The 27,314-nt window shown below is 44.3% G+C and overlaps 6 protein-coding genes across 13 annotated transcripts in view; 3 read left to right on the top strand and 3 right to left on the bottom strand.

The window, feature by feature from the left end:
• The window catches only part of gpsm2 (G protein signaling modulator 2), a 32,381-nt gene extending 27,933 nt beyond the window's left edge, over positions 1–4,448 (bottom strand). For all 3 annotated transcript variants that reach the window (XM_061294768.1, XM_061294765.1, XM_061294767.1), the window contains exon 1: positions 4,307–4,448. The gene's annotated coding sequence lies outside the window, so the exon portion shown is untranslated. The remainder of the gene's footprint in view (positions 1–4,306) is intronic.
• Positions 4,435–8,523, top strand: LOC133165253 (fibronectin type III domain-containing protein 7-like). Its single transcript, XM_061294763.1, has 10 exons — positions 4,435–4,570; positions 5,071–5,337; positions 5,747–6,010; positions 6,086–6,355; positions 6,432–6,692; positions 6,813–7,073; positions 7,187–7,477; positions 7,551–7,790; positions 7,869–7,907; positions 8,002–8,523. Exons 1-10 carry the CDS (start codon positions 4,468–4,470, stop codon positions 8,283–8,285), a joined length of 2,280 nt encoding a protein of 759 aa, XP_061150747.1. The 5' UTR covers positions 4,435–4,467; the 3' UTR covers positions 8,286–8,523.
• Positions 8,524–8,599: 76 nt separating this feature from the next.
• On the bottom strand, positions 8,600–13,670 carry prpf38b (pre-mRNA processing factor 38B). 4 transcript variants are annotated; one of them, XM_061294770.1, is made up of 8 exons: positions 13,250–13,670; positions 12,479–12,547; positions 11,962–12,113; positions 11,811–11,885; positions 10,854–10,897; positions 10,726–10,784; positions 9,915–10,150; positions 8,600–9,755 (listed from the first exon to the last, which is right to left on the bottom strand). In XM_061294770.1, the coding sequence occupies exons 1-8, from the start codon at positions 13,442–13,444 to the stop codon at positions 9,083–9,085; spliced, it is 1,503 nt and encodes a 500-aa protein (XP_061150754.1). In that variant the 5' UTR covers positions 13,445–13,670; the 3' UTR covers positions 8,600–9,082. The 4 variants fall into 4 exon arrangements, with proteins under 4 accessions (XP_061150754.1, XP_061150753.1, XP_061150756.1 ...); XM_061294769.1 differs by having other exon boundaries at positions 10,726–10,897; XM_061294772.1 differs by having other exon boundaries at positions 10,726–10,897; positions 12,468–12,547; positions 13,250–13,330.
• An 855-nt stretch (positions 13,671–14,525) lies between these two features.
• Positions 14,526–25,484, bottom strand: LOC133165986 (EEIG family member 2-like). 2 transcript variants are annotated; one of them, XM_061295931.1, is made up of 11 exons: positions 25,136–25,484; positions 18,944–19,064; positions 18,777–18,806; positions 18,431–18,547; positions 18,261–18,307; positions 16,920–17,023; positions 16,586–16,666; positions 16,301–16,508; positions 16,052–16,188; positions 15,344–15,407; positions 14,526–15,236 (listed from the first exon to the last, which is right to left on the bottom strand). In XM_061295931.1, the coding sequence occupies exons 1-11, from the start codon at positions 25,201–25,203 to the stop codon at positions 15,194–15,196; spliced, it is 1,020 nt and encodes a 339-aa protein (XP_061151915.1). In that variant the 5' UTR covers positions 25,204–25,484; the 3' UTR covers positions 14,526–15,193. The 2 variants fall into 2 exon arrangements, with proteins under 2 accessions (XP_061151915.1, XP_061151914.1); XM_061295930.1 differs by lacking the exon at positions 25,136–25,484 and adding an exon at positions 19,834–20,301.
• Positions 20,563–24,477, top strand: LOC133165985 (mitochondrial adenyl nucleotide antiporter SLC25A24-like). 2 transcript variants are annotated; one of them, XM_061295928.1, is made up of 10 exons: positions 20,563–21,201; positions 21,324–21,450; positions 21,534–21,621; positions 21,733–21,844; positions 22,568–22,726; positions 22,799–22,951; positions 23,021–23,128; positions 23,247–23,414; positions 23,487–23,637; positions 23,937–24,477. In XM_061295928.1, exons 1-10 carry the CDS (start codon positions 21,022–21,024, stop codon positions 24,116–24,118), a joined length of 1,428 nt encoding a protein of 475 aa, XP_061151912.1. In that variant the 5' UTR covers positions 20,563–21,021; the 3' UTR covers positions 24,119–24,477. The 2 variants fall into 2 exon arrangements, with proteins under 2 accessions (XP_061151912.1, XP_061151913.1); XM_061295929.1 differs by having other exon boundaries at positions 20,564–21,079.
• Positions 25,485–25,500: 16 nt separating the features above from the next.
• On the top strand, positions 25,501–27,217 carry prkab2 (protein kinase, AMP-activated, beta 2 non-catalytic subunit). Its single transcript, XM_061295932.1, has 7 exons — positions 25,501–25,659; positions 25,736–25,893; positions 25,978–26,071; positions 26,134–26,248; positions 26,394–26,527; positions 26,604–26,672; positions 26,774–27,217. The coding sequence occupies exons 1-7, from the start codon at positions 25,501–25,503 to the stop codon at positions 26,849–26,851; spliced, it is 807 nt and encodes a 268-aa protein (XP_061151916.1). The 3' UTR covers positions 26,852–27,217.
• Positions 27,218–27,314: the final 97 nt, after the last annotated feature.

The raw sequence follows: 27,314 nt of genomic DNA, 5'->3' as shown, positions 1-27,314 counted from the left end.
TCTTGCTCTCTAGCTCCATGCCCCCCTGGCGAGGTGTCCGCAGCGATAAACTGTACCACCCGAAAAGCTCTGGTCAGCTGGAATACGGCTGATGCAGCCACAGCTTTCAGCGTCCTTGCAACCACCACCGATGGACACAGTTCCTCCTGCAGTGAGATGGGAACGTCATGTGAACTTAACAACCTGGTCTGTGGACAAAACTACTCCGTAATAGTGGACTCAATGCACACTGGCTGCGCTGGTCCAGCAACTACTCCAGTCTTGCTCACTACAGGTAAAATGAAATTGTTTAATTGAGAGATATTTTTATTATTATTATTACGACCAGTTCGGAGAGAAACTACCACATCTCTCTCCCCAGATCCTTGTGTTCCCATAAACATCTCAGTCTACTACAGAGTAGTCGATACCCAAGTGCTGTGGACTGCAGCAGATGGAGCGAGTTCCTACACCGTTTGGGCTGGAACTGATCAAGGCACAGTCGCTATGTGTAACAGCACAGGAACAAGCTGCCATTTGAGTGGCCTGCAGTGCGGTCAGATCTACAATGTTACTTTGACAGCACACAATCAGGCTTGTGACAGTTTGACGTCTGACACTCAGTATCTCAAGACAGGTTGGTGACAGCATCGAGAACGCATCTGTGTTAATCTGGCGGTGGTGGTGAACTCCAGAGTGCTCATTAACTGTTTTTCCAGAACCATGCCCGCCTACCAATGTTTTGGCCGATGTGGAGTGTGATCAACTTGCAGTGACTATTTCCTGGGACCAGAGTACGCTCGCTGTGGGTTACGTTGCCTACGTTTACGACAATTACGGAGGCTACAAGTTGATGTGTGAGGTGGACGACACAAATAGCACCTGTGAGGTCTTGGGGCTCATGTGTGGCACCCCATATGACGTCTGGGTTGTCGCCTTGGGGGAGGAGTACAACAGCTCTAACAGCACAACGGTCACATTCTCATCAGGTACTTGGGAAGATACCACAAATTATCTTTGGTTACATCTTGTCATTTAAAGGTGTTTCAGATAAAGCAAAAAACCTCCAAGAATTGTCAATTATTTCTCACTTTGATGACTATCTCATGATTATCTGTTTACCGTTCCACTGTGATTAAACAAGAATGACAGAAATAATCACGATGTAGGTACTGAGACATCGTTCTTAAATCTGCAGAGCCTTGCCCACCAGAGAGCATTGAAGCCGTTATGGACTGTGACATCAAATCTGCGATTGTATCTTGGCTACCCGGCATTGGAGCCGTGTCTTACATGGCTGAACTAACAGCTTCATCGGGCCACACGGCAACATGCACCACTAACCAGACCAACTGTCTACTCACATCTCTGCAATGTGGCGAGGGATACATCGGGACTGTGACGAGTGTGGGAGACGCCTGCAATAGCACTGACGTAATGTCGGGATTCCTCATCACAGGTACTGTGATCCATTAAATATTACACAAATGGTGGAGTTCATAATTTGAAACCCTTCAAATTGCAGAGTCGTGTGTCCCGATGAATCTCTCCGTTCACTTCATTGTGAGCCAAGCTCACGTCATGTGGGGTGAAACAAAAGGCGCCGGGTCTTACTGTGTCCAGGCTGTGACTGACCAGGGTCTGACTGCCACCTGTAACAGCACCAACACCCAGTGCACCCTTACTGGTTTGCAGTGCAGTCAGATCTACAACGTAACCGTATCTGCAAAAAACGATGTCTGCAACAACACAGCGAAATCGGAAACGTACCGACTCATGACGGGTTAGTCAGACAAACTGATGATAGGGACCAAGTCCCGCCAATAGCTAAGTGTGTGTGTTTTCCTGTCGCTTCAGAACCATGTCCACCGACCAATGTCCAGGCCAATGTGGACTGTGAGCAGCTTACAATGACTGTTTCCTGGGAGCAGAGTGAGCTTGCTGTGGGTTACGTTGCCTACGTTTACGACCATTATGGATACAATTTGACGTGCGAGGCGGAAGACATAGACACCAGCTGTGCTGTCTCGGGACTTATGTGTGGAACCTTATATTATGTGTGGGCCATAGCCTTGGGAGAGCAGTATAATAGCTCTAACAGCACGATGGTCATGGTCACATCAGGTACAGACTTAATACTAACCATTGATAATCATTCCTGAAACATCCACTTGAAAGGAGAAAATGGACTTTTACCCATTTTGCAAAATATTTTCATTCTCTATTCCCAGCTCCATGCCTGCCCACCAACGTAGATGTCGAAGTGGACTGCAACTCTGATGGGGTTGCAGTGGCGTCCTGGAGCCCTCCTTACGGCATAGCAAACATTTCCCTGACAGCCAGTGGAAGTCGTCAGTTTCACTGCCAAGCTGGCCTGTTGAGTATTTGTAACTTGACGGGTTTAGACTGCGGTGAAACCTACAACTTGAGCCTCACTGCCAGCAACAACGACTGCAGCGTCACGTCTCATATGAACTCAAACTTCACCACACGTGGGTTTGCTAAAAATCTGTTTCCATACCCCGTGTCCAAAGATTATCCGATAACGCTAACACATCTATACCACAGGTCCATGCCGACCTCGCTATGTTGGGGTTGTCCGGCCGTGCGGTACTGAAGCTGCTGTCCTATCCTGGGAGATGAAGCCTGAAGTGGAACTTTACTTGGCAAGCGCTGTATCAAGCTCAGGAGGGGATGAGCTTTGGTGTAACTCCACAGGTTCTTCCTGTGCTTTCTCATCCCTCACCTGTGGCGAGATGTACAACTTCACCGTCAAGGCACTGAGTCACGGCTGCTGTAGCCAAGTTAGCGAGTCCGTATACGTTCAGACAGGTATGACAAATTGTTCTGCTCTAGAATTACGATGAATTTTGCCATACGAAAGATTTTCCTTTATCCGGATCTCAAGAAATTATGCAGGTGACTTTTCTGATGTGATAACCTTCCCTCCTGACTTGTCTTTCCTCATCTAAGACCCTTGCCAGCCTGTGATTGTGTTGCCTCAGTCACCTTGTCAGAGCGAGGAGTTGCAGCTCTCCTGGAATCCTGCTAGCGGCGTGCTGTTTTACCTCATCACGGCCACAGGAAATCTGGGCTATGTGGAGAACTACAATACGACGCAGACGGGCCTAACTGCGTCTCTTCCGTGTGGACAGAACTACAGCGTCACCGTGCAAGGACAAGGGAGCGAGTGCAACAGTGACCCGAGCACTATTGCCTTTGTCAAAACATGTAAGATCTCACAACAGAATCGTTAAAAACTCCTATTTCATCATTGTTTAGCCAGACTTGTGATTATATTGAGTTCTCTCTTCCACCCACAGCTCCTTGCATCCCTCGTGACGTGATCATCCATGAGCAGTGTGGGGCGAACACAGCCACTGTTTTTTGGGGGTCCAGTGAAGGTGCCAAAACATACGCTGCAGAAGCCATTGGTCTTGATGGACACAGCCACCGGTGTTACAGCAACCAAACCAACTGCACCTGGGACGACCTGCGCTGTGGGGAGATCTACATGGTCTTGGTGATGGCCAAGGATGAGAACTGCACCAGCCTCCCTAGCAACAGCTCTTTCATCTACATGGGTATATTGCATTTCCCTTATTCAGAGTCATCCTCTTTGAGTTCACCCATTTCCAGCATCAACCTTCTTTCTTCTGTTTTCCAGAACCATGTTCACCTCAGAATGTCCTTGCCTCTGTGGATTGTGATTTGAACGCTGCCTCGCTTAGCTGGGATGCCAGTAATGGGACAACAGTGTATGTGATCTCGCTTGAAATGGATGGATACCAAAGTGTTTCGCAAAACACCAATGACACCCAAGTCTACTTGTCAAACCTTAACTGTGGGGCAAACTACAACCTCACTGTGACACCTTACAACGATAACTGCCAGGGCATGACCAGTGCGACGACTCCCATACAGACATGTAAGTCAAACACTGACACTTGATATAATCACTAGCACTGAGAGGTTATCATAGTTCATATCTTCTCTATTAAGGGCCGTGCCCACCCGGTGAGGTTTATGCCATGCAGGACTGCATTTCTGATACGGTCATGGTCATGTGGCAACCTGGCAATGGAACAAACCACTACACAGCCACCATGGACTCTGACATTGGCAACTCCCAAATCTGCATGTCGTACTCTGGCGAATGCAACGTTTCTGGATTGACCTGCGGACAAAACTTCACCGTGTCCGTCACAGCGTCCAACCAGCAGTGTAATGTCACCTCCGTAGCAAATCACAGTGTGCACTCAGGTAAGGTTTACATGATTCAGCGCCATTTTACAAACAAAAGGTTGAAATTTTTTTTTTTACTCACCTGCAGTGCCGTGTAGTCCCACTGATGTCTCGGTGGCGAAGGACTGTGCCAGCAACACTGCTACCGTTTCCTGGTCTGCCAGCGACGGTGCAACGCAGTACTTAGTAACAGCCTCCTGTTACCATGGCAATGTTAGCCATCAGACCTCTGACCTCAACTATATGCTGGATGATCTCATGTGCGGTTGCGGATATTCCGTTCAAGTGGTTGCAATGGATGACAACTGTTCCAGTATTCCCAGTCAAGTTTTGGTATTTGACGCAGGTGAGGGATTTCTGAAAGAGCAAAATGCTATGAGTTAATTGTTAGCATGGTACACAGATATAGTAATCCCTCGTTTATCGCGGATAATTGGTTTCAAAAACTACCCGCGATAAGTGAAATCCTTAAAGTACGGTCACTAACAAGAAGTACTGAGTAAGCTAACGAGTTGGCGGAAAGATGCTAATTCCCGGTCGTGTAACACGCGAAAACGGACTTCTAAAGGAATGTAAATGAACATTTGGAGCAATACTACATTGTTGGACACATGTTTCTTCAATTTAGAAGTTTTATATTGACTTTTAAATGTTTTAATTTGGAAAACAAATCCGCGTTGTAGTGAAGCCGCGATAAACGAAAAGCGAAGTAGCGAGGGATAAGTGTACCATTATTTTGTTTTTAAAACATTTGTTTTTCAATTGTTAGTGCTGTTTTTTTTTTTTATTAGGATTTTACTGATCTTACCAACTGTATATTCTCTTGCTTTCTCCATCATTTCAAAGCTCCATGCCCTCCTCAAAATGTCAGCACCCAACTCAGCTGCATGTCCAATAACTTGACGGTTTCTTGGGACTCCGTCGGCTATGCGGACTACTTCTTAGTTGCGGTACACGAGGACAACATACAAGGAAGCAATGAGACCTTTAACACGACCAGCAACGAATGTTCCACCAGTCCCCTAAACTGTGGAAGTAGTTACACCATCCAAATCACGGCAGTCAAAGGAAATTGCCAAATCCGACCCACTCAGAACTACAGCACGTTGTCAGGTACACAATTTTTCCCGGGGAATCTTTCCGCCCTTGCATACGTCACGCACCACCACACTAAGCCCCGCCTTTTAAAGTCACACACACATTCAAGGGAAGGATCATCATCATAGAAATCCCAAAATACCTGCACTGAAATCACATTTAATCTGTTTGCTGGATTAATCACTGGGATAATTGGTAGAAATAATGGATTTTAAAAATATCCCCAACATTGCCACCATATTGGATGTGGAAAAGAACGTCGATAAGCAAAAATGCCACATTCAGTTTTCATTTTGGCAGCCCATTTTTTACTATGTCAGGAGTAGAAAGCACATATTTGTGTTTTCTAGTACAGGGGATAAAAAAAAAAAAGTATTTGTACTTACCGATAGTTACTTTCCACTACCACCTTTGGTCTCTCCAGCTCCATGCCAGCCTCAGGGCATCCAAGGCAGCCTTGACTGTGTGACCAATTCGGCCTGGATCTCATGGGACTCCGCCTTGGGTGCTGACTCCTACACCGTTTCGGCGATTGGAGAAGACGCCAGCACGGCCAACTGTACCACCTGGACCAACATCTCCTGCGAGGTTGAGGACCTGGCATGTGGCATTCTTTATAACTTTAGCGTGACTGCCAAAAACAGCCAGTGTGACAGTTATCCCAGCACCACCATTGAATTGCAAACAGGTACTTCATTTATTTCTTTTAATGCTATTTTCATGTGAGGAAAGTACCCATGAAGTCAATCTGCCTTTTCCCCAGCCCCCTGCTCCCTCTCGGGCATCACAGCCTTCACTGAATGCCACAATGGTTCCATCATTGTCATCTGGGAGCTTGTGGAAGGCAGTGAGGGAAACACCGTGTACATCGCCACGGCGGAGGCTAGCGACCACACGTACCTCTACTGCAACAGCACAGGCACCAACTGCACCCTGCAAGGGGCACAGTGTGACCTCTACTACACCATCATCATTGCCGCTTCATCAGATTCGTGCAGCAGTTTGAGAAGTCCACCTTATAGAATAAGCATGGGTAGATGTTTTGGAGATGATTTGAAAATGAAATGTTGAGTTGATATTAGTTCTTAGAATACAAATCCTTTTCTCAGAACCGTGTCCACCAAGAGAGGTGAATGTCAGTGCTTCGTGCGAGGACCGCAGCGCCCTGGTGTCCTGGACCCGCTCCCCGGTGGCTGCAACTTACCAAGTAGTCGCGATGTCTGCGGACGGACATACGCACACTTGCGGCGACTCCTCCACCAACTGCACCTTGACTGAGCTGCATTGTGACGAGCAGTACGCAGTCCACGTGACAGCCAGTCATGAGAACTGCACCAGCATGGCCAGTCACAATGTTACCTTCAGCACAGGTATGACGAGTTCATTTAGTAAACTGGCTTGGTGTAATGTTCTCAAAGGAGAGGTCAATTGCAAACACTAAGCACATTACAGAGATAACAGATCTATCATTCGTTCTAAACCTTCCGCAGGTCCATGTCAGCCTGAGGATCTCTCGGTAACCTTCCACTGCAGTAACCAGTCTGCAGTGCTCTCGTGGACCCCCAGCGATAATGCCGTGGACTACTACGGCTGCGCGCAAGCGCCGAGTGGAGAGATGCTCTACTGTTACAGCACCTACTCCACCTGTACCATTCCCAATCTGGACTGCGGGACTTTGTATAACTTCTCCGTACAGGCCTCGGACGGCACGTGCAACAGCTCCTTTAGCGAGCCTGTGCAAAAAGGAGCAGGTAGCTACTGTTTGTTTCCCGTGGACACAATTATCACCCAATGGATTTTTATGAATTTATTATGAGTTGAGTAATATATTTACCCAGCTAAGTGAAGTTCTCCTTCTTTTCAGTCCCGTGTCCTCCAGATAGTGTTGAAGTGCAGCCTTTCATGATGTCCATGGAGATCCAGACATTGCGATTCACCTGGACGGAAATAAGCTGCGCAGACACAGAGTACCTGTTGAGGTTATCGGGGACCCTGCTGGGAAACAGCCAGGCCCAGTTTGAGGTGTCTTCTTATTGGACAAACATGACCGCGTTTGAGATCCCGCTTCCCTGCGGTTCTTCCTACTCGGCCACAGTGGAGAGCAGGAACACGGCTGGAACCGGCGACCAGTCTGTGCCTCTTAATGATACAACAGGTAGAATGAGGTGTACCTAATGAAATGGCTGACAAAATATGTCATCTTCAACTCTCATTTCTACCCCCTCCAGCTCCATGTCAGCCAACCATGGTGATGTACAGTAGCAACATCACAGTCGCCAGAGTTTCCTGGAGCCCTTCCATGTTTGCCACCACATACTTTGTATACAAGCACAATATCTCACTCAGCTCCCGACTGTGCACCACCACCGGCCTGTCCTGCTTTCTGCTGGTCAACATCGACTATTCAGACCTGCTGGTCACGGCCAGCAACGCAGCCGGGGAAAGCCAAGGATCGACGGTTACGAGTGGTAGGACCTGCTAATATGAAAGTACAGGTTGTATTTCAACAAGTGTGTTTGCAGATTCTAATCCATTTTTCTTTTTAGTGGTGGCGCATGTCAGAAAGAGAGACATCAGTGAGAGTGGTGAGTCCAATGCTATAGCGCCATCTGCAGGGATTTGTTCATCATTAAATTGCTCACTCTAGTTCTGTTTTTTTTCCTCCATACTCATTTTCAGACGGTCTTTCCGCCCCTGTGTTAAACGTCACACTACTTACCAGTGTAATGGTCATGGCGGAGTGGCCCCAAGAGGACGTTGCCAACGACGCAGCTTACAGGCTGATGATCAAGCCGCAGGCCCAATCGGAGTCACCTCAGGAACTGACGGTACTCGGGTCAAGATACATCCTCACTGGACTGAGCCCCAACTCCACTTACTGCCTCACCGTGGCTGCCAGGAAAGAGGCTGATGTTGGACCGGAGTCAGATCCTGTGTGCTTGGAAACTGGACAAGGCAGTTAGTAGTCATTGTATACAGCTTCACATTGACACACAAGCCTGATCACAATGTGACAAATCAAATCACCCTAACTTTAGACGCAATCTTTTGGGACTCTACATTATTTTTAATTGGCTGAAAATGTATACTGCGGGGTTTTGTCTATTCACTTAATTTATATATTAGTCCTGAAAAATTTACCAAAAATTGTTCAAATATTGTGTTTTGTTTCAGAATGTTCTAATAAAGAAACTAAATATTTTTTTGTATTGCTATTCCGCACCGTTATCTTTCGTTTCCGTTTCTTCCAGTCCTGAAAAAAAAGAAAACAATTCCGTTATTCATAAAAGTGTTTTATTAGAAAACAAAATGCAAGAGAGCAACAACCCAGACACATGACAAGCAGGGGTCTCAGCTGAACCCTTTGCGGACTCTACTTGAGGGGATTACAACATTCTCAGGAGGTCTACAGAATCAGGAACAGAATCGCTTATCTCCTTCTCAAAGATCATTGATGCATAAGTGACATTTTCTTTTTCAACAGAAATCAAGGTACGAGGACAAACATTGTAGCATGTAGGCTAGGCCTGACTGTTGCCGCCACATGAAAGAATGCAACTCCTGCCTGGTGTGTCTTTGAAACAGTATATACAAAAAAAAAAACATTTTCCAGGGGTCAAAACAATGAACCGTACAAAAATTAAAAATCCTGATAGCTTACTAGGACGTGAAAAGGTCAAAAACCAAACGACGATTCCAGGTGGCATTCAGTCTGAGACAAGAAGTGGATAGAAGGAAAAAAAAAAAAAAAAACGTGACATTACTCAACACTGGGACTCCTTCGTCTGTCGCCGTGTTTGCTGTGGTCGTTGTTGGTCTCTCTCGGGTGATGGCTCCTCTCTCGGCTGCGACTGCGTTTGTGCGGGCGTTGCTCTCCGTCTCGTTCTTTCTCTCTACTGTGACTGCTGTCGCTTTTCCTGCTCTTTTCCTCGCCGCCGCCGCCGCCGCTCTTGTGCCGCCTCTCCCGGCTGCGACTCCTGCTCGACCTCTTGGCCTTGCGCTCTTCCCTGTGCCTCTCCCTGTCCTCTTTGTGCCTCTTTTCGTCATTTTCCCCTTTGCTCTTCCTCTCCCTGGACCTGTCCCTCTCGGCGGGTCGCTCCCTGTGGTGGTCCCGTTCCTTCCTCTTGCTCCTGTCGTCGCCTCCGTCGCGCTCCTTCTCCTTGCGCTCGCTCCTTTTGTCCCGGCTGCCGCTACGGCTTCTTCGCCGCTCGCGTCGCTCTTGGTGGTTTCGTTCCACGCTGCGAGATCGTCTCCTCTCCCTCTCTACCCTTTCCCTATCCCGCTCCCTGGCATCCCTCTCCTTCCTCTGACGTTCCCGCTCCCTTTCCAGCTCGCGGTCGTAGCTGGGGCCGTGGCGGTCTCGCTCCCGGTGGTGACTCCTGCTCCTCGACCGCTTTGGAGAGCGTCTGGGGGTTGGTGTCCGCCTGGGGCTCCTGGAAAGAACACCGCGGTTAATTACAATGCCGTGCTACTGGCAAAAAAAAAAAAATTGCAGGAAATATTGATTTCTAAAAATCACAAATTAATCTAAACTGTTGGAAATGTGTATTCATTTGGCGATACGATGCCAGCAAATTTCTATGGCGGTTGACCTGGAACGACGACGTTCCCCTTGCCGCCCCGGTTCGTCAAAGGCCTCATCTTCCTCCTGGGGCTCCTTCTGAGGCACCTTCCGGGGCCTGCTCTTCATCTGCTGGTCGATGCTCTTCTGCACAGGCACCGGGATGCGAGGGAACAGAGTAGAGAACCACTCTAGTTTGGTGAGGAAGGAGCGCAGCATCTCGCCGACCGTCATCACGCAGCCTCCGCCCGCCTTCACGTCCAGCTCCTGGAATCAAATGGCGGCAGGGAGCCGACGGGAAACGGCTTAACACGTGGGCAGGCGCATGGTGTCATTGTTGCAAGTCAAAAGGCAATATGTGATGGCCGAGTACTGAGCCTTCACCTCTGTTCATCTAGCTTAATCTCTCTAGTCAAATGTGTCTGCCTTTAACTTTTACCACATGGAGGGGAAAACAGGTGAAAGTGTCACATAGTTTGGCTCATCTAAGCTGTCTAGCAGACATCTGTACTCACACAGGGGGCAATGGAAACAGATTAGTCCCACCCCATCTTCCGCGCCACCAAATCATCTACTTTTGAAATTGAGAGTAGATGAGGTGAGTAATCTGACTACACTGGGCTCGGTCCTCACTGTGCTAAAACGGGAGAGACGGAAACACGAGTTGCCTCCTCCTTCCCTCTTCAGCATAATGGGAGCCTCGTCGAGCTTGTGACGAGACAACAGGCCACGGTGGAAGCACAGATGTGAGCGGAGGGGGGGGGGGGGGGGGAGGCAAGTGCACCCCCCGCTTGAAATGTTCGTTTGCTTTGTATGATGGTGAACAGCCGCTTTGCACTCACACACGCAAACCAACAGTGCTGAGATACACTATCCAATTCACCTGCAGCACAATGGGCATCTAAAGAAAAAAACAGGGGAATTAACCAGTTGTTTAGGATTAGGAATTCTTGAGATATGTGAATATTACAATTAGGTAGAATGCAGAAAAGCAAAGGAGGCCTGGTTGCACACCTGGAATCAAACAAAAACACTGAGCACAACAATCGGTACAGCTGAACAATTTCATGACATCCATGCATCGGATTTTCGACAACAATAGAAATGCTCATTTCTGAGTGACATTACACTTAGTTGTGGCTTTTATTTGCAGCAGTGTACGTTTTTAAGTATGCTGATAGTAATATAAACGTGTTGCAGCTACTACCTGTGACTTTGAGTGTGTGTGGCTTTAAAAGGTGATTGATGTGCGAGTCAGCAAATTTGGGTGTTGAGTCGGCTGCGGTGCGCTAAGATTAACGGCTGGCTGTTGGCGAGCTAGCCGTTTGTTAGCTTGTTTTCATGGTAAATGCCTGGGCATCCACTATGGTCATCGCGGCTTGCGTATAAATGTCATATGTGTTTATTGATTTACTGTCAGAAAAAAAATATTCTCATTTATTAAGACTAATATATGGAAAAAACTATCCGTTTTTTTTTTAATTAGTTATTTGTATCTCATTAAGATTGTGCAGCCATACCTTGTAAAGTGCCCAGTGAGTGCAATAACATTGCTACATGAAAAGTAGGCTTGAATGTGCGCATCAATGCAAGGGCCAATTACAGAGAAATCTTTTGTGCAACTAGTCCTGGTCAAATCTTGACAAAACCATATGGACATGCCTTAAAATAAATTACACATGACTAGTGAAAGATGTACTCTGCGTCATTTAAGGTACTTACCCTGACAACAACCAGCAGCGTGGAAGTGAGCAAGTAACCTAGCTACTCAGGTTTGGAGGACAAAACTGAGGATAATTAAGCCAAATGAAGGCAAAGGTGAAAAATCAGCTATGCGCATCACAGCAAGAAGGGAGGGGGCGGGGTCAGTTTCAATTCATGGATTGCATGTGGTTCATAGTGAAAAATAGAAACATGAAAGTATTACCAGGCATGACATACCTCCTCATCATCCATGAAGTCATCATACCAGTCTATTAAATCGGCTGGGGGTTGTGTGTATCTGGATGAGATTTAAGAGCACGTCAAAAATCAGGCGCTCGCTGAACGCAGCGGACATGACCGACCGAGAATCATACCGTATGTACATGAAGCCAAGTGCTCGGATGTAGGGAGAGTCCGTGTGTGTGATGAGGCCCATCAGCTGTTTGCGCGTCAACTTGAGCGTAAACAGTTTGTATAGTAGACAGAAGGCGGTTGACACGATGCCACCCGTGCCAACTCCACGAACCTAGAGGGGATCAAGTTGAGAACATCTATAGACCGCATTAGCACACTAAAACAATCAGCAATGTCCACTATTGGGCATTTGTGTTCAAAAGGTTCGGGATCATTTGACTATGTTTACAACTAGGGCGACACTGATGTTAGTTTTCCTAACCCTTCTGCGTGTTAGCATTGAGCTATCAGACAGTCATGTAGTTTGATTAAACATACAATGAATAATTCAAGTTTGGATAAAAATATTTGTTGCCCTACAATAATTGAATTGGTAGTCTTTTGAATTTAGTAATATCCTAAAATGTCATTGAGGTTTGGGAGGACAACAAGAGGGTTGATGATGGGGAAAAGAAAAAGCACGTACTTCCCACTTACCCCTCCGCACATTCCAGTCTGACCTGCAGTCTTTCTACTTCCTTTCTCCCATGGCTCAACGTGAGTCACCTGCACGAAAACACAATCATCAAGTTGACATTTGTGCCGATAACACAATAGATTTCACAAATTAACATCATCTGATTCAAATGCTTGACGTGTTGTATTCCATTCAGATTTTGACAGGTTGACTTTTCTAACATGTTGCTATTTTGGTTTTAAATGTGACATCTATCAATATCAAAAACGGCTTGTATTGTACAAATAGTTCAACAATTCGCATAATTTTAAAAAGGTTCTCTGACCTCTTTCCGATGTAAGAGGGTTCTTGAAAACAAGAGAAACTAACATTTTTTGTGAATGCAGACACTAGTGTAGACTATTATAGAAATAATTACATAATATACACCAAGTATTAGAAAAATACATTGGTGAAAAAAATTAATGCATAAATTATGATGTTATATGGTACCTCCATCATTTACAACTTAAAATTTGATTGTTCTTGCATTTTAAATAAAGATGTGCTACTACAGCATTGTTAGCAGTTAGCTTCACACATTGTATATATTTATTTAGATCATTTAGACACGTTGTGTTAAGAATAATGAACACACAAATATACAGTAATTCGAATTGAGATAGCGTAAATTATATAGATTGGTGACTCGCAAATAATTTCGAGATACTCGAACGTTGTAGCATCGACACGCTAGCATAGCAAGCTACGGTTAGCTTATTAGCATGCAGATTAGCATCGTTCAACGTTACCTTGAAATAGATTTCATCCACAACTTCGTGGTACGTCTTAAGCTCATAAAGCTGAACTTTGAAATACGGCGAGGACAGGACATTGGTAAGAATCATCGGGTTGAGATTCATAGTCTTTTCGTTGCCCCACAGGGGCAGTACGTTGCCATGTTTGTTTGCAGGCTTGTTCATGGCCTGGCCCCCCATGTTAGCCATGTTGGCTAAATACCGCGACGCCGATCTTTTCAAGTACTGTTGGCCTCTTTCCAGTTACAAATCCATCTGTTTTGTCCTTTACTTGAATCCCGATTGTAGCCGATTTGGTGTGTTATCAGCGCAGAATCGGTGGGGAATCGAAGATGACAACTTCCCGCCGTCGTCGTTGCAGCTAATGTGCTTGCCTGTGATGCTAAGTGGAACCGGAACTGGATGGTGGTGAAGTGGTGCAGTGGCTGTCTCGCGTACGTCAACGTGGGATGGTGGAGTACATATTTGGGGGTAAATGTCCTAAGGATGCTATGATGTTGGATTTAATTACAAATGGATGTTATGTGAGTATCAGGCCTAGATATTTCAACAGTGATTCTAAAAATGTAATAACTGCCTTTAATTTTTTTAAAAGTGTTACTGACAACGTAGCAGATGGGGTCACCTGCTGACTCACTCGAACGTAACCAATTGCAATTTTTCTGGAGGTTATTATTTTTTCTTAATATATGAGATAGCAACTTGGTTTACACACTGCAATACTACATTTTTCCATACCTTATACATTGGATTTTATTTTACGCATGTGACGTCACGGCGGCGCAAAACTTGCGCAGTCATGATCCCAACGGGTAGATTCCCTTAACTTTTGTTTAAAACGTTGTTTGGTATAATAAACAGTTTCAAAATCTAAACACCAGCATGACTGTTTCAAAAGTGTCATTGGGCTAAAAAATATTTAAAAACCCTACATGGCTCAATATTAAAACAATTGCAACAATTACAAGTGAATCTAAATGGCATTACAGTGGTAAATATGAGAACAGTACAACCTTGTATTCTCTTTTACCAAATGGCAATAAACACTGACCATAAACTGACTAATACTGCAAGTAGTATTTTAATTCATACATATTAGCCTGAATATCACAATAGATCAAAGTGTTTAATTGGTATTTTCTCATGCTTTATTTTGCGAAGACACTTTAAATTTTCTTCTGTATAAAGTACTCTTTTTCTTTCCAAATCCATCTCAGTACTGTATACCAGAAAACTTGATTCATAAAGAACATTCAAGGTTTTCTATGAATCTGTGAAGAGTGCAGTCATTTATTGAGCACCAAGCTTAATTAAAATATAGCACTTAAAATAAAACCATTTTAGAAGCATTAGTGTTTAACATTTATAAGTGCATTATTACAAGACAGTAATTTACTTGACAAAATTATTTACACAGTATTGCATATAGAATCCATAGAACACAGTGCTGCTCTATGTCATAACCCCTTCACTTACCACAAGCGTAAGCTTTGCAGTATTCAGGGTCACAAATCATGATGAAGGAAATAAAATGTGTCTTGAATTTTTGTAAAATAAATAAAGATTCTGTGAAATGGTAGCTCATTCATTCTCACACATCCCCAATAAAATATGCAAAAAAACAAAATGGCATGATGTACTGTACACTAAAATATTGAAAAGTCATAATTTTGTATTCATGACACAAATACCCTTTTCTTGAAATGTACATCTCGATTCCAGATTGACTGATTCCTGCTCAGTTGCCAAAACCCTGTTCATTGTGGCCTTCAACTGCACTTGTTGGACACTCGAGGGCTTTCCTGGGCTGCAGAAGCTGTAAGTAAATCCTCTGCTGTTCTGTACACAGCTGCCGCCTCTGAGAGGGGAGCTTGTGACGCCATTTCCTAAAATGCTGTAATAGGGTACCCTTCACCATGCTCACAGGCTTCTCAAAGCTTATCGCTTGATCACCACCTGCTCAAATGGTCCCGCTGCAACCCTGAAAGAGAAAATGGCACACATATTTAGATTTCAAGAACAAGGACAGACATGTGGACTTAATCCCTGAAATGGAGAAGATGCATTCCATAATTACATAACACCCACCGAGTGTGCTGGCTTCCCAAAGCTGTGCTCCCGCCGGGACCGACAAACAATCTGAGTCCTTCCTCTGCAATGACAAGACACACAATTCCAATTTGTGAATATTCAATAAGTGCCAGTTTTTAAAATCAGTTTGGCGTTATGTGGTTAGAAGTGATCATGGGATCGTACCTAGGGCACCCCGTGCACCACGCCCGGGAAGAGTTCCAGGCGTTCGGATTGATTTATATGAGCTCCCGCTGGAGCGCTAACGGGGAAATGTCGCCCTCTGGCGGACACGCCGTTGTAAATGAATGGGCTTTCCCACTTGATTTCTATGAGCTCCCGCTGGAGCGCTAACGGGGAAATGTCGCCCTCTGGCGGACACGCCGTTGTAAATGAATGGGCTTTCCCACTTGCTGCAAAATTTTGAGGCAGGGATTATCAATGTACTGTTTGTGTAATACAGTTAGGGCCAGATCGATATGGATTGTTTTAGGTCAACGATTTGGCAGAATACATTAACGACAACTGATTAATTGGATGATGAATTAAACAGCCTGATGTAACATTATAAGAGTTCTTTTAATGAATGATGAATTCAGCAGCTGAGCAATGCTGTCCATTTTCTACCTCGCCACCACAAGCGGAGAGCTCTCTTGCAAGTGCACTTTAACGTAATTTGACTCCATCAGCAGGATGCTAGCTGACTTCCCAGTTTGCCATACACACCCTCTGTACTGGAGTCCAAGATACCGTGGCTGAAATCCTGGCTCTGCAGGATTGTGTCAATGATGTCGTCTGCGTTGACCCTGGTGTCGTTTACCCTCGTCAGCTGATTCTCCATTGAGTTCTGCTTGACCGGATGTCTAATTCACACACAAGTACAAGGTGGGATACCGTGGAGACGTGCTCGATGGCAAACGCACGATAGTTTATTGACTTCAAAACGGTTTGAGCATATTAACGGGCGTGTGTTACCTCGAAGCTTTGGCAGCTGTGGAGTTCGGTTCCGTAGTGTGTTGGGAGCTTGCCGGGTTTGAAGGAGAGGACCGGCTCTCCTTGTCTGCTCTCTCAGCCTGATGCTCACTGGGCTCTGGGGTACTGCCGATGCCGGTCGAGGCTGACCCTCCTGACGCGTTCCTTCGATGGCTCAGATCTGGTGAACTGGAATGGTTTGAGCTGTAGCCTGTAAAATAAAATCAAAATGATAAGATGAGAGTGAGTAATGTATTTCTCCCAGAGTGGAGACATGTGTGAATGTACCTGAAACTTTGGACTGTTGACTGGTGTAGCTGGATGTTCGAGTGTGACTACCGACCAGCCTTTTCTCTGGAATTGGAGTCCCTGTGTAGTGCAAAAATCAGCATTTGAGGTAGACTTGCAAATTCTTGGCCAACTATCATGAAATGTTTGTTGTGGAGGTTGTAGTTTGCCTTGGTGAAGGATCGCAAATGTGGTTACGTTTCCTCAACAATGGCTATAGCGGCCTCAAGTGGTAAAAGCAGGCTGGCCGTGAAAGAAATTCTGTACTTTACTGAAGTTAACCATCGGTTTTTGAGCTTATGGTTTATTAGAGGCTATTTGTGTGCATCAGTACCTGTTGCTGAATGGGATGTGTGCATGTCTCCTCCCTTACGCTCCTCGAGGAGACACTCGGACTCTGCCTGTGGTATAGCCAATGTCATGGCTGTGGATGAGGGGCTGCAAAGAGACAGAAAGAGAAGTATTCGTTTTAAAAGAAGACCGTTGGGTGATGGACGTTGACTTCCAACTTCTTGTAAATGAGAAAACATTTATTAACTTAACAGGCCCCAAGAAGTCTAATTTGCTTACGTCAAGGCTAAACAGCAGATATTAAGACAGGCGCAAGTTGGGAAGTGAATGACTCACGAGTTGATTCAAATTGTCATCGTTTTAGTAGCACACACCTCAGCAGACACACCTTTTAGTCTCTACCGTGTAGCGACGTTTACACACGCAAATGACGAGGGTGGGGAAGCACAGTAAAGAATGCATCATAATTCCATTGCGCCGGGCCGTGCTATAAATTCTTCACATGCAGTGAGTAACTGAGTGGGATGAGTGAGTGTGCTGCAACGTGACGACACTTAAGGCGGTTTCCTGGCTGCAGCTTGTGTGTTATTATCAGAGTAGCCAAAAGTTGAACGTAAGCAAGCGTCGTGGCGCTTTAGAATAATATCATTTAAGAGACTTTGAATCTCTTCTCTTTCATTTATAACCACTTCAAACGACAAGGCATACAGAGGGATAGTTTTTATGGTTGTCTTATTTTAGATGATATTTTCTGTTGTATTTTTTGTAAAGCGCGTTGCTACAGCAAATATTAAATGTTGACAAATTTTTCTGGGTTTGAAAAAACAAAAAAATAATCTTGATGAAACTATCTATACACAAGTTACTTGAGTAAATGTAATGGAGTAAATTTCAGATGAAAGTGACAACTGTGCACGGGGGAATTTTTCTACATGTCACAAGCTTTGCCAGAAGCGAGCGGTTACATAACATCCTTTTCTATGAACTGTCCGCCATCCAAACAGGGCTCGACTCTTCCTCGGTGTTGATGCTATCACTTATCAGCTGTTTGCGATGGAGCGTGAATGACCGGGCGGCGGGTTATCAGCTCTCAGATGAAAGCTGAGGATCAAAACTATACTTTCCCCTCTGTGGGTCATTTTCACATCAGAAACAAGCAAGTGCGTCAGCGTACTGACAGACAGGATGTTTGTTTTGATTTCGAGAACATATAGTGGCATGCCTTAAAGGCAGTGCAATTTGAAAGTCAAGATTATTGAGCAGAGACTAAGCTCAAAGGGTGAGTAGTTTTCGTATGATGAAGACAAAAATTTAATTTGAAAACCTCCGTTAGCAATTATACTCGAAACAATTTTCAGATTTGAGTCAAAGAGGGCATTCTTACGCTTTAAAACAGGGGTCTCCAGACATAAGTTGTGTTGTGATGACAACCTGGAAGACAAGATAAGCCTCATTTGTGGCATCAGAAGATTTGATTTTGTTTTTTTGACTGCATTTCATTCTAGCACCATCTATTACGGTTTGGAGACGAATCTCCACAGCCTGGCACGGTACCTTCAGAATTGAATTGTCCTGTCTAGTTTTCTTGGTGTCATATCCCTCCAGGAGACATCTTCGTGTTGTGCTGCCCGATCCAGCAAACTCAGACAGGTTTAAATCAGCAAAGCCCAGCTGCACACGGATATGAGGAATACAAATATATTGAGGAAGTAAGACATGGCAAAAATAGTTAATTGTTAACAGCCTGGGTTTTGAATTACAGATATTTTACTTAGTAACCCGGAACCAAGCTTAAGAACATTCACTGTGTAAATAATACACCAAAGTCCTGCTGGCGTATAAAAGTCGTGATAACATTGTTCCAAAGGATTATTGATTTTGAAACTCATGGAAGAAATACCTTTGCAAATGCTTTCCCACCCTTCAATTCCTGGAATGGGAAAAAGACAGAAATTAGTTTGCATACTCCAGGATGCAAATGGGATGATTTTATTATAGATCGCGAGCATATTTTTGGACTTCATATTAGAAGTGACAAATCTTGGAGACTGGAAACGTGTCGCGTACCTTGCGCACCGACACCCGACACACACATGGATCCAGCACACCTGTCCGGGCATTGGCACTCATCTTACACATGAAGGAGAATCGCTTCCTCCAGCGCACACAGTTTGCTTGGACGGGCTCCCTGGGGGGGAAAAAAAAAGCACAGGGAAAAACTTTAACAACAGGTAGGGCTTAATTTTTTTCTGTTTCTGGTTCAGAAAGTGACAATTCTGACTATGTGGTTAGAGGCCCAGAAAATAGTGTGCACAAAGTTTGGTTTGTCTTAGCAAACCATTGCCATGGTGATGTTTTGACAATTAACAGCGGCGCTGGCACGAATTACGTCTCAGCTCGTTTTTCCACAGTGACTCATATTGGATGAACAGTTGGCTGTTTTTTTTTTTTCCAGTGCAAAGGAAGGAAGTTATTGGTCTTATTTTGGTTATCACTATGGTGTCCTTAAAATGTCTGCACATTTGACTTTTGTATGAATGGAATGACAAAGCAGACTTGTTAACCTCTTTGTCCATATGTTGCTGAACACATATACCGTAGTAGAGTTGGCAAAGTTAAAGTACTTCTTAGTACAATAAGTGAAGTTAAAGTATTCCCTTGTACCCAATACAATATGTTAAAGTACTCACTTGTACAATAAGTAATAGAAGTACTTGAAATGTTGCACAAAATGACATATGTTGAAGTATTCCCAATAAGTTAAGATACTCCCTTGTACAATAAGAAACTTTTAAATATTCTTAACTGTACTTTTAAATTTAATACTTAAACGTCACTTACGCCAAACATCATCAACTCCATTTCATACACAATGTTTACGTCAACACCAAAAATCCTAAATATTCCGGGTGATGTGACCGGCTGCTAAAAATAGCTGCCTAAAAGTCCAAACTCACCGAGAAGACTCTTGGACGAAAGCGCCGTGTACGAGTCGAACTTTGCAAAACAAGACGCCGTTGACGAATGGCACTGACGACAGCTCCTCCAAGTCGAAGTCCACTTTGAATTCGAATCTTTTTTTCATGAGAAAGAACGACATTCTCCGTGAAGTGGGACAAGTGCGACAGACGGCGGTGCACTGGACTTTCTGCCCCCTCAGCGGTTCAAAACCTTTTCTGAACCTCAACCGGACTTCTTCCTTCCCAACCGCTACTTGTAGACCGAGACGCTGGTGACGTAGCATCATTTCATTGGCTGCAACGCTGACAAATTTCATTCACATTTTGCCATTCAAATCTCGCTCGTCGCTCCACCACAAATGTGTTTTTTGAGCAGACGTCGACGCTCCAGTCGTGAAAAAGTCATAAAACGCAGCTGTCCGTCACTAAACGACTCAAAAATATGACGAAACTACAAAGTCTATAATCCCTTTTCGAATTCACTGTAAATGAAAATAAATAGAACTCGCATTGCAGTCATGCAGGTAAACGTTTTTACTATAGCTCTGTTAGAGATCATTTGGTTTTAAGTAAATTGCTTAATATTGTACATGAAAGAGCAGATAACAGTTTTTGCTCAAAATTTAAAATAACACATAGGGTGTTATGAAAAAAAAAATGCTGAATTCAGTGGTTATCTCGGCAGCAATTTGCAATGAAATGCTGCCCTCAAGCGGCCAAATATTGCACTGCACCTGAGGAAACCTTACACTGCGTGTTTCAAACGATACGTCCGTGCTGATGGATGGAGAGATAAGGCCTGGCATTTCCTGCTTCGTTCTCTCTTTTTGTAGTAAATACTCATGCTGGCAAGTAAGACGAATTAACCTTCAAGACAACATGCTAGAATCCTCGCGTCCACGGGTTGTGTTTCCCGGAACGTTTTATAATTCAGTTGTTTTTCCGCAGAAAATGCTGCGAATAGCGTAGCAGCCGTCGTAGCTCCGCCCTTATAAGTACTGCAGTTCCCCCCTTGGAAAGCCACGGAGCTCCTTGCGTAGCGATCGTATTGCCAATTTCCTAATAACGATTTCGCCAACACACCTCTAGAGTTTTTATTTTGAAGCTCCAACGTCGTGGGTCGCTGCCAACATGGATTAAAAAGATATTTAGTCTCGCACTCGCTGCTTGCACACGACCTGCACCATGATTCGGATGGCGCTGAGCGGTTTACTCCCCAGAGCCCGGTGCTGGGATGCAGACAGTGAGTGTTCCTACCAGGACCTGTTTGAAAAACTTGATGCGAATAAAGACGGCAAGGTGGATGTCGCCGAACTACGTGCGGGCCTGAAAGCAATGGGTGTGTTCCGACAAGGTGCTGCTCAGGTACAGCCCTCGCTCGGCCATGAACTTGTGCACACTTGGAGCCTTCTTCGATCGGTTTTCTTTTGCATGCATTCCATCTGGAAAGTGCTGGCAAGAATGAGCGTGTGTGTGTGTGCTTGCAGAAAATTGTGATGAGCGGTGACCAGAATAAGGACGGCAGTTTGGACTTTCAAGAGTTTACCAAATATTTAAAGGAGCACGAGAAAAAACTGCGGCTGACGTTCAAGAGTCTGGACAAAAACAACGACGGTAGGAGTTGCATCATCGTTTAAACCTTCTGCAGGAATTCACACATTCTTTCAAGAAAAACACATTTTGCAACTTTACGTCAGGGCGCATTGATGCCACCGAGATCCAGCAGTCCCTTGCAGAACTGGGCTTGGATATCAAGAAAGTGGATGCTTTGAAAATCCTGCAAAGGTTTGCTGAGCAGTATTTTCCACAGTCATGTTGTCAAGCCACTCAACTGGAATTGACAAATATTAAAAGACTCAATGTCCCTTTGCTGAATCAAATTTGTGTTTCTTCCAGCATGGACATCGATGGCACAATGATGGTTGACTGGAACGAGTGGAGGGAACATTTCCTGTTCCACCCCGCTCACAACCTGCAGGAGATCATACGCTACTGGAAACACTCTACGGTACGTCTCATTTGTATGCAGACGAGAGCATTCCCGCAATTAACTTGCAGTGCGATCAGGTCACGTGTTTTCCAATAGTCGCCCTGTGATAGCTTTTATAGATTTTTCTCTCCGCTGTAAACATTTTGGCTTAGGAAGACTGGCTGTCGAAAATAATTAGGTCAGTTTTGTTGTATCACTCCCACTGGCTCTTAATCCAAATGAAGTGGCGAGTGCCAAGTCTGGAATCATATATTGTATGCTGCTTGAGATACGGACAAAAGTATTAGAACACCTGGAGGATCTGAAGATCAGCCATTTATGTCCTCATAGATGAATACAAAAATGGTGGAAACAGATGACCTGGCTGGCCACCGTGGTTTCCAATTTCTGTTTTAGTTCATCACATAACTTGAAATTAGTTCTGCACCTCGCGTGTCAGTAGCAGACACGCAGCTTTTGCTTTTGGGAAAACACTTCGTATGTTTATTTAAAAAGCTGTGAAGAGTTCAGTTAACTCCAGCGCAGGTCATTGTTTATTTTTCGTCACTGTGGGGAATTTACGACTGAGTGACCTTTAAGTGAAGTACCGTTTGTTCATTTATAGTACTATGTGACCGTTGTGAGTCTTGAGTTTAATGTTCAATCATATTTGTCGGATGCAGACTGTCAACAGTGACATCACACCTAAAAAAAAAAAGGAACTTGGATTAACATGTTTAAATGAAGTCATGTGGCGCGCAGGTGCTGGATATAGGCGACAGCCTCGCCATCCCAGACGAGTTTACGGAGGAAGAGAAAAGCTCGGGCGGTTGGTGGAAGCAACTCGTCGCAGGCGCCGTGGCGGGCTCCGTCTCTCGCACTGGTACGGCCCCGCTCGATCGGCTGAAGGTTTTCATGCAGGTAAATCCGCTTTAATCGAGAGGTTTTTTTTAGTTTGGCTGGGAACATGTAATGAAAATGTATTTACTGCAGGTTCACTCCAGTAAAACTAATAAAATAAGCCTAGCAAAAGGTTTCAAGCAGATGATTGTCGAGGGAGGCGCTATTTCACTATGGAGGGGCAACGGCATCAACGTTTTAAAGATCGCACCGGAGACGGCCATCAAATTCATGGCGTATGAGCAGGTAATCTTAGAAGCCATTTTGTATGCCGACGTACCGCGATGCATGTCGTTTTATTTTTTTTCATTGCAGTTCAAAAAGTTGCTAACATCCGAAGGGGAAAAAATCCAGACCCACAAAAGGTTCATGTCCGGCTCGCTGGCCGGCGCTACTGCACAGACTGCCATTTACCCCATGGAGGTAAAATTTCATTATAAATCAACCACTAAAATGCAACAAAGTAACTATATAGATTTAAAATAGCAGTGAAAAGAACACATTGTTTTCTAACTGTGCACTTTTTGTCCCGTTCCTTCAGGTCTTAAAGACTAGACTGACTCTAAGGAAAACCGGCCAGTATTCGGGAATGTTTGATTGCGCCAAGACAATCCTGAAAAATGAGGGTCTCAAGGCCTTCTACAAGGGCTACGTTCCAAACTTACTTGGCATTATTCCCTACGCGGGGATAGACCTTGCTGTTTATGAGGTACTCAGGCCGAACGTTGCGTACCGATGAACTAAAGTCCACTCCTGAACTTATTATTCATCTTTTCTGCAGACTCTAAAAAACGCGTGGCTCGCGTACCACACCAAAGATTCGGCTAATCCAGGTGTTCTTGTGTTGTTGGGTTGCGGGACCATTTCCAGTACCTGCGGACAGCTGGCCAGCTATCCGCTCGCACTCGTACGCACGCGTATGCAAGCAAGAGGTAAAGCGAACCCAAGGGATGAATTTAACATGCTAATGTAAACATGAGGAAATATTTACCTCTGGTAATGCAAAACTTGTTTTTGACGTGTGGGTCAACATCATTATAAAGTGCCTTTAGCGTGTTCAGTTTAGTTATGCTAAGAGATTAGCAGTGTTTGCTTGCTGTAAATTTATATAAAAAAAAAAGTGAGGATATTAATTTTTCCTGAAATTTCAGGGTGAACCTAAAATGCTCATCACAATTTGCCTTTTTTTCTTTTAACAACTGTTTTCATTCACAAATGTATTTCTTTTCAGCATCCCTGAATGCTTCAGACCAGCCCACCATGAGTTCCCTACTAAAGAACATTATAATTAAAGATGGCTTTTTTGGACTATACCGAGGTATCCTGCCAAACTTTATGAAGGTCATCCCGGCTGTCAGCATCAGCTACGTCGTTTACGAGTACATGAAGATTGGTTTGGGAATCAGCAAATGACACTGCAAGCAAACAAGTGTGGACGGAGCTCAATGACCTGAAATAGCCGTCCGGCATGACTTACGCCAGTTTACACTGGAGGCCTCTGCTCAGATGTACTGTATTGCACTAAGGATGATCCGCTGTTAGCTAAAATATGAATCGTTTCTATTTTAAGCATGCTTTTTTGTCTTCCTGCTGCTGAGAAATGTACACACTTTGAAAACAATACTTGACTCAAAAGACGGAACTGTATGCAAATGCAAACATAAAACTGTGAAAATACAAAATCAAACAGGTTGTCTAATTTGAAATGTTATCTCGACCAAAAAATTGAATTGATGGTTATGTTTAATGAAAAATATTTACTGCTCAGCCAACATTGACTCCATTTATTTTATTTTTTTTAGAAAAGAATGACATCATTGCTCATTAAACAGGCTACAAAAACTAGATGTGTTTTAAAGCAACGGACACCTTGGCATTTATGTTAATTTGTAACTTGTACTTAGCTACAGAAGGAGGCTTTCAAACCTCATAATACAACCAAATCAAAAGCCTTTTCCTAAAACAGCATTTTTAAATTTTATTCTATTTTTTGTGGCTAGTTCTTTGCATTTTCTAATGCATATAAACACCAGGAATGAAGCACACTGCACAGTACAGTTACGTCTCCTTGGATTAGTTTGCAGGCTGCACTGCCACACACAATATGGCGGACGTTTCGCGGTAGCGGCGCGACCCACTCAAATTTTCTATTATAAATGCGTACAGACTCGAGGAGGAGGATCCTCGGTTAAAGACAGCAGCACTGATAAACACTGAGGTGAGTTCTCCGCCACTTTTGCAACCGATTCTTTAACAACTAACTTTCCTTGCGTTGTCATGCTCTAAAAACGACACCATGGACGATTACCAACACCATAAAGCGGCCTGCTCGTGGTGACACAGCCTAAGGCTTAGCCTAGCGACGCAGCAGCTAAAAATACACGTTTGTGATGTGTGGAGGTTACAACTTGGAAAATACGACATGTTCACCTTTGCTGATGGTTGTCATCCAACGCTCTGGACAATGAAGAAATGCACTCCTCAATGTCATATAACATTTATTGACAGAGATGAAGGAGCTCTGCAAACATAAAAAAAAGTCTCAACGATGATCATAAACAACTTAGTATGCACTAGCAACACACACAAATAATAATAAATCAAATAGGAGCACTCACAGGGGCAAAGGGTGATGCAACAAAATGTCATCGACCATAACTAATGCTCTCTTGTGGCCAGAGTGAACCTCTACAGACATTTGAAGGAAATAATTATTCTATATTCCAAATAATATAAGTGTTTTGGTAGTAGAATGTTCATTTGCTTTTTTCTAGTGGTGTAAATGGTGCGGCGTGATGGGCAACACAAGTGACCGAGTGTCTGCGGACCGCCATGGGGCCAAAGGTCATCGTATGGACAGCAGCGGGGGTCACAAGGATCTCGAACCCAGCAGCAAGATGGTGGACAGTACGGACGACCCCAACATCTTCAACACACGCGGGGCAGACTCTAAGGTACGGCAGGAACACGCGGTCCGAACATTACAAACATAGACGTTCCTTTAATTGTAGTTATTTGTCACAATTACAGGTGTTGGGCGAGAAAGAATTCACCCCAGATTTGGACGACCTGGTGAAAACGGTTCCTCAGGCTCGTCCCACGGTGATCCGATGGGCTGGAGGAGGGAAGGAGGTCTACATCGCTGGCTCTTTTAATAACTGGAGCAACAAGATACCGCTCAATAAAAGGTATCAAGTTGTGGTTACAAATTGTTTTTCTGTGGTAAAAAACATTCACTTGAATGTCATTCTGTTTTCTTTTTCTTCACAAAGCCACAGTGACTTTGTAGCAATCCTGGACCTGCCCGAAGGAGAGCACCAGTACAAGTTTTTCGTGGACGGGCAATGGCTGCACGATCCCTCGGAGGTACGTTTGACTTCTTGACCTGCTGAGAGATCTTCCACCCAGTTTTTATTCTTCTTTTCCAGCCAGTGGTGACAAGCCAGCTAGGCACCATCAACAACCTGATCCAAGTGAAGAAGTCTGATTTTGAGGTGTTTGATGCCCTGCAGGTGGACTCTCTGGAGTGCTCTGACACATCGGGTGTGTGTTTTTCCAAAGAGAAATTGAGTCAAAACATTTTCCTGGCAATAACTTTGATACTAATTATGAAGACTAAAAAATATATATATATATATTCCTTACTGCGCTTAATAATGTGGCTGACTAACCCCACCTCGGCTTCCAGATCTTTCCAGCTCCCCTCCAGGTCCATACGGACAGAGTCAATACGTGTTCCGACCCGAAGGGCATTTCAAAACTCCCCCCATACTCCCTCCTCACCTTCTTCAAGTCATACTCAACAAGGACACAAATATTTCAGTAAGTGCCAACTAGTCATCTTTTTTGTCCATTTACTTTTTCTTTTCTTTGATAACACGTCCTTCCGTCTTGGCAGTGTGACCCCGCCCTGCTGCCCGAACCCAATCACGTGATGCTGAACCATCTCTACGCGCTCTCTATAAAGGTGCGAGTGCACTTAATAGAAAAATCAACAAAAGCAAATGACATTTTTTTTGTTGTTGTAAATGAACCCTCCCTAACATTCAAATGATTTTAAATTTGCAGGACGGCGTTATGGTGCTGAGTGCCACCCACAGATACAAAAAGAAATACGTCACCTCGCTGCTCTACAAGCCCATCTAATCATCACGTCCGCGATGTTAGCACTTGGGGATAGCGACGTGTGGCTGTTTTAGCGCCAAAATCTTGTACTTGAAACACCTTTACGGTTTAAAGACACCGGCCGTTGCCTCATGTCTACATTTAGGGCTATCAAACACAGAATGTAGCAGCGTAGTTTGAATCACTGTGTGTGTTTATCTTGATTTTTTTTGTTGCATGTTGTTAATATGCATGTCAGTGTTGTAGTCAGATTTCAAGGAACGCTTCAATAGTTAGACTCAAACAAAGTGCAATAAGAAGTCTGATGTTGTTTGACACCAGTGCAGTATTTCATATTTATTGTACCATCGAATGTTTTTGTGTTCATTGATTAAATGATAACACATTTGTGTGCTGAGGTTACCTTTAATCGGCTTTTTTCGCTATGCAGTTGGTGTGAGTTTACTATTTTTGGGAGTGTTACGCCACGTGTGTCATCACTGAC

This window comes from Syngnathus typhle, linkage group LG13 (genome assembly GCF_033458585.1).
Source record: "Syngnathus typhle isolate RoL2023-S1 ecotype Sweden linkage group LG13, RoL_Styp_1.0, whole genome shotgun sequence".
NCBI classification, from domain to species: domain Eukaryota; kingdom Metazoa; phylum Chordata; class Actinopteri; order Syngnathiformes; family Syngnathidae; genus Syngnathus; species Syngnathus typhle.
The sequence above is the reverse complement of the archived record's forward strand: the minus strand, read 5'-3'. Positions and strand labels throughout refer to the sequence as shown.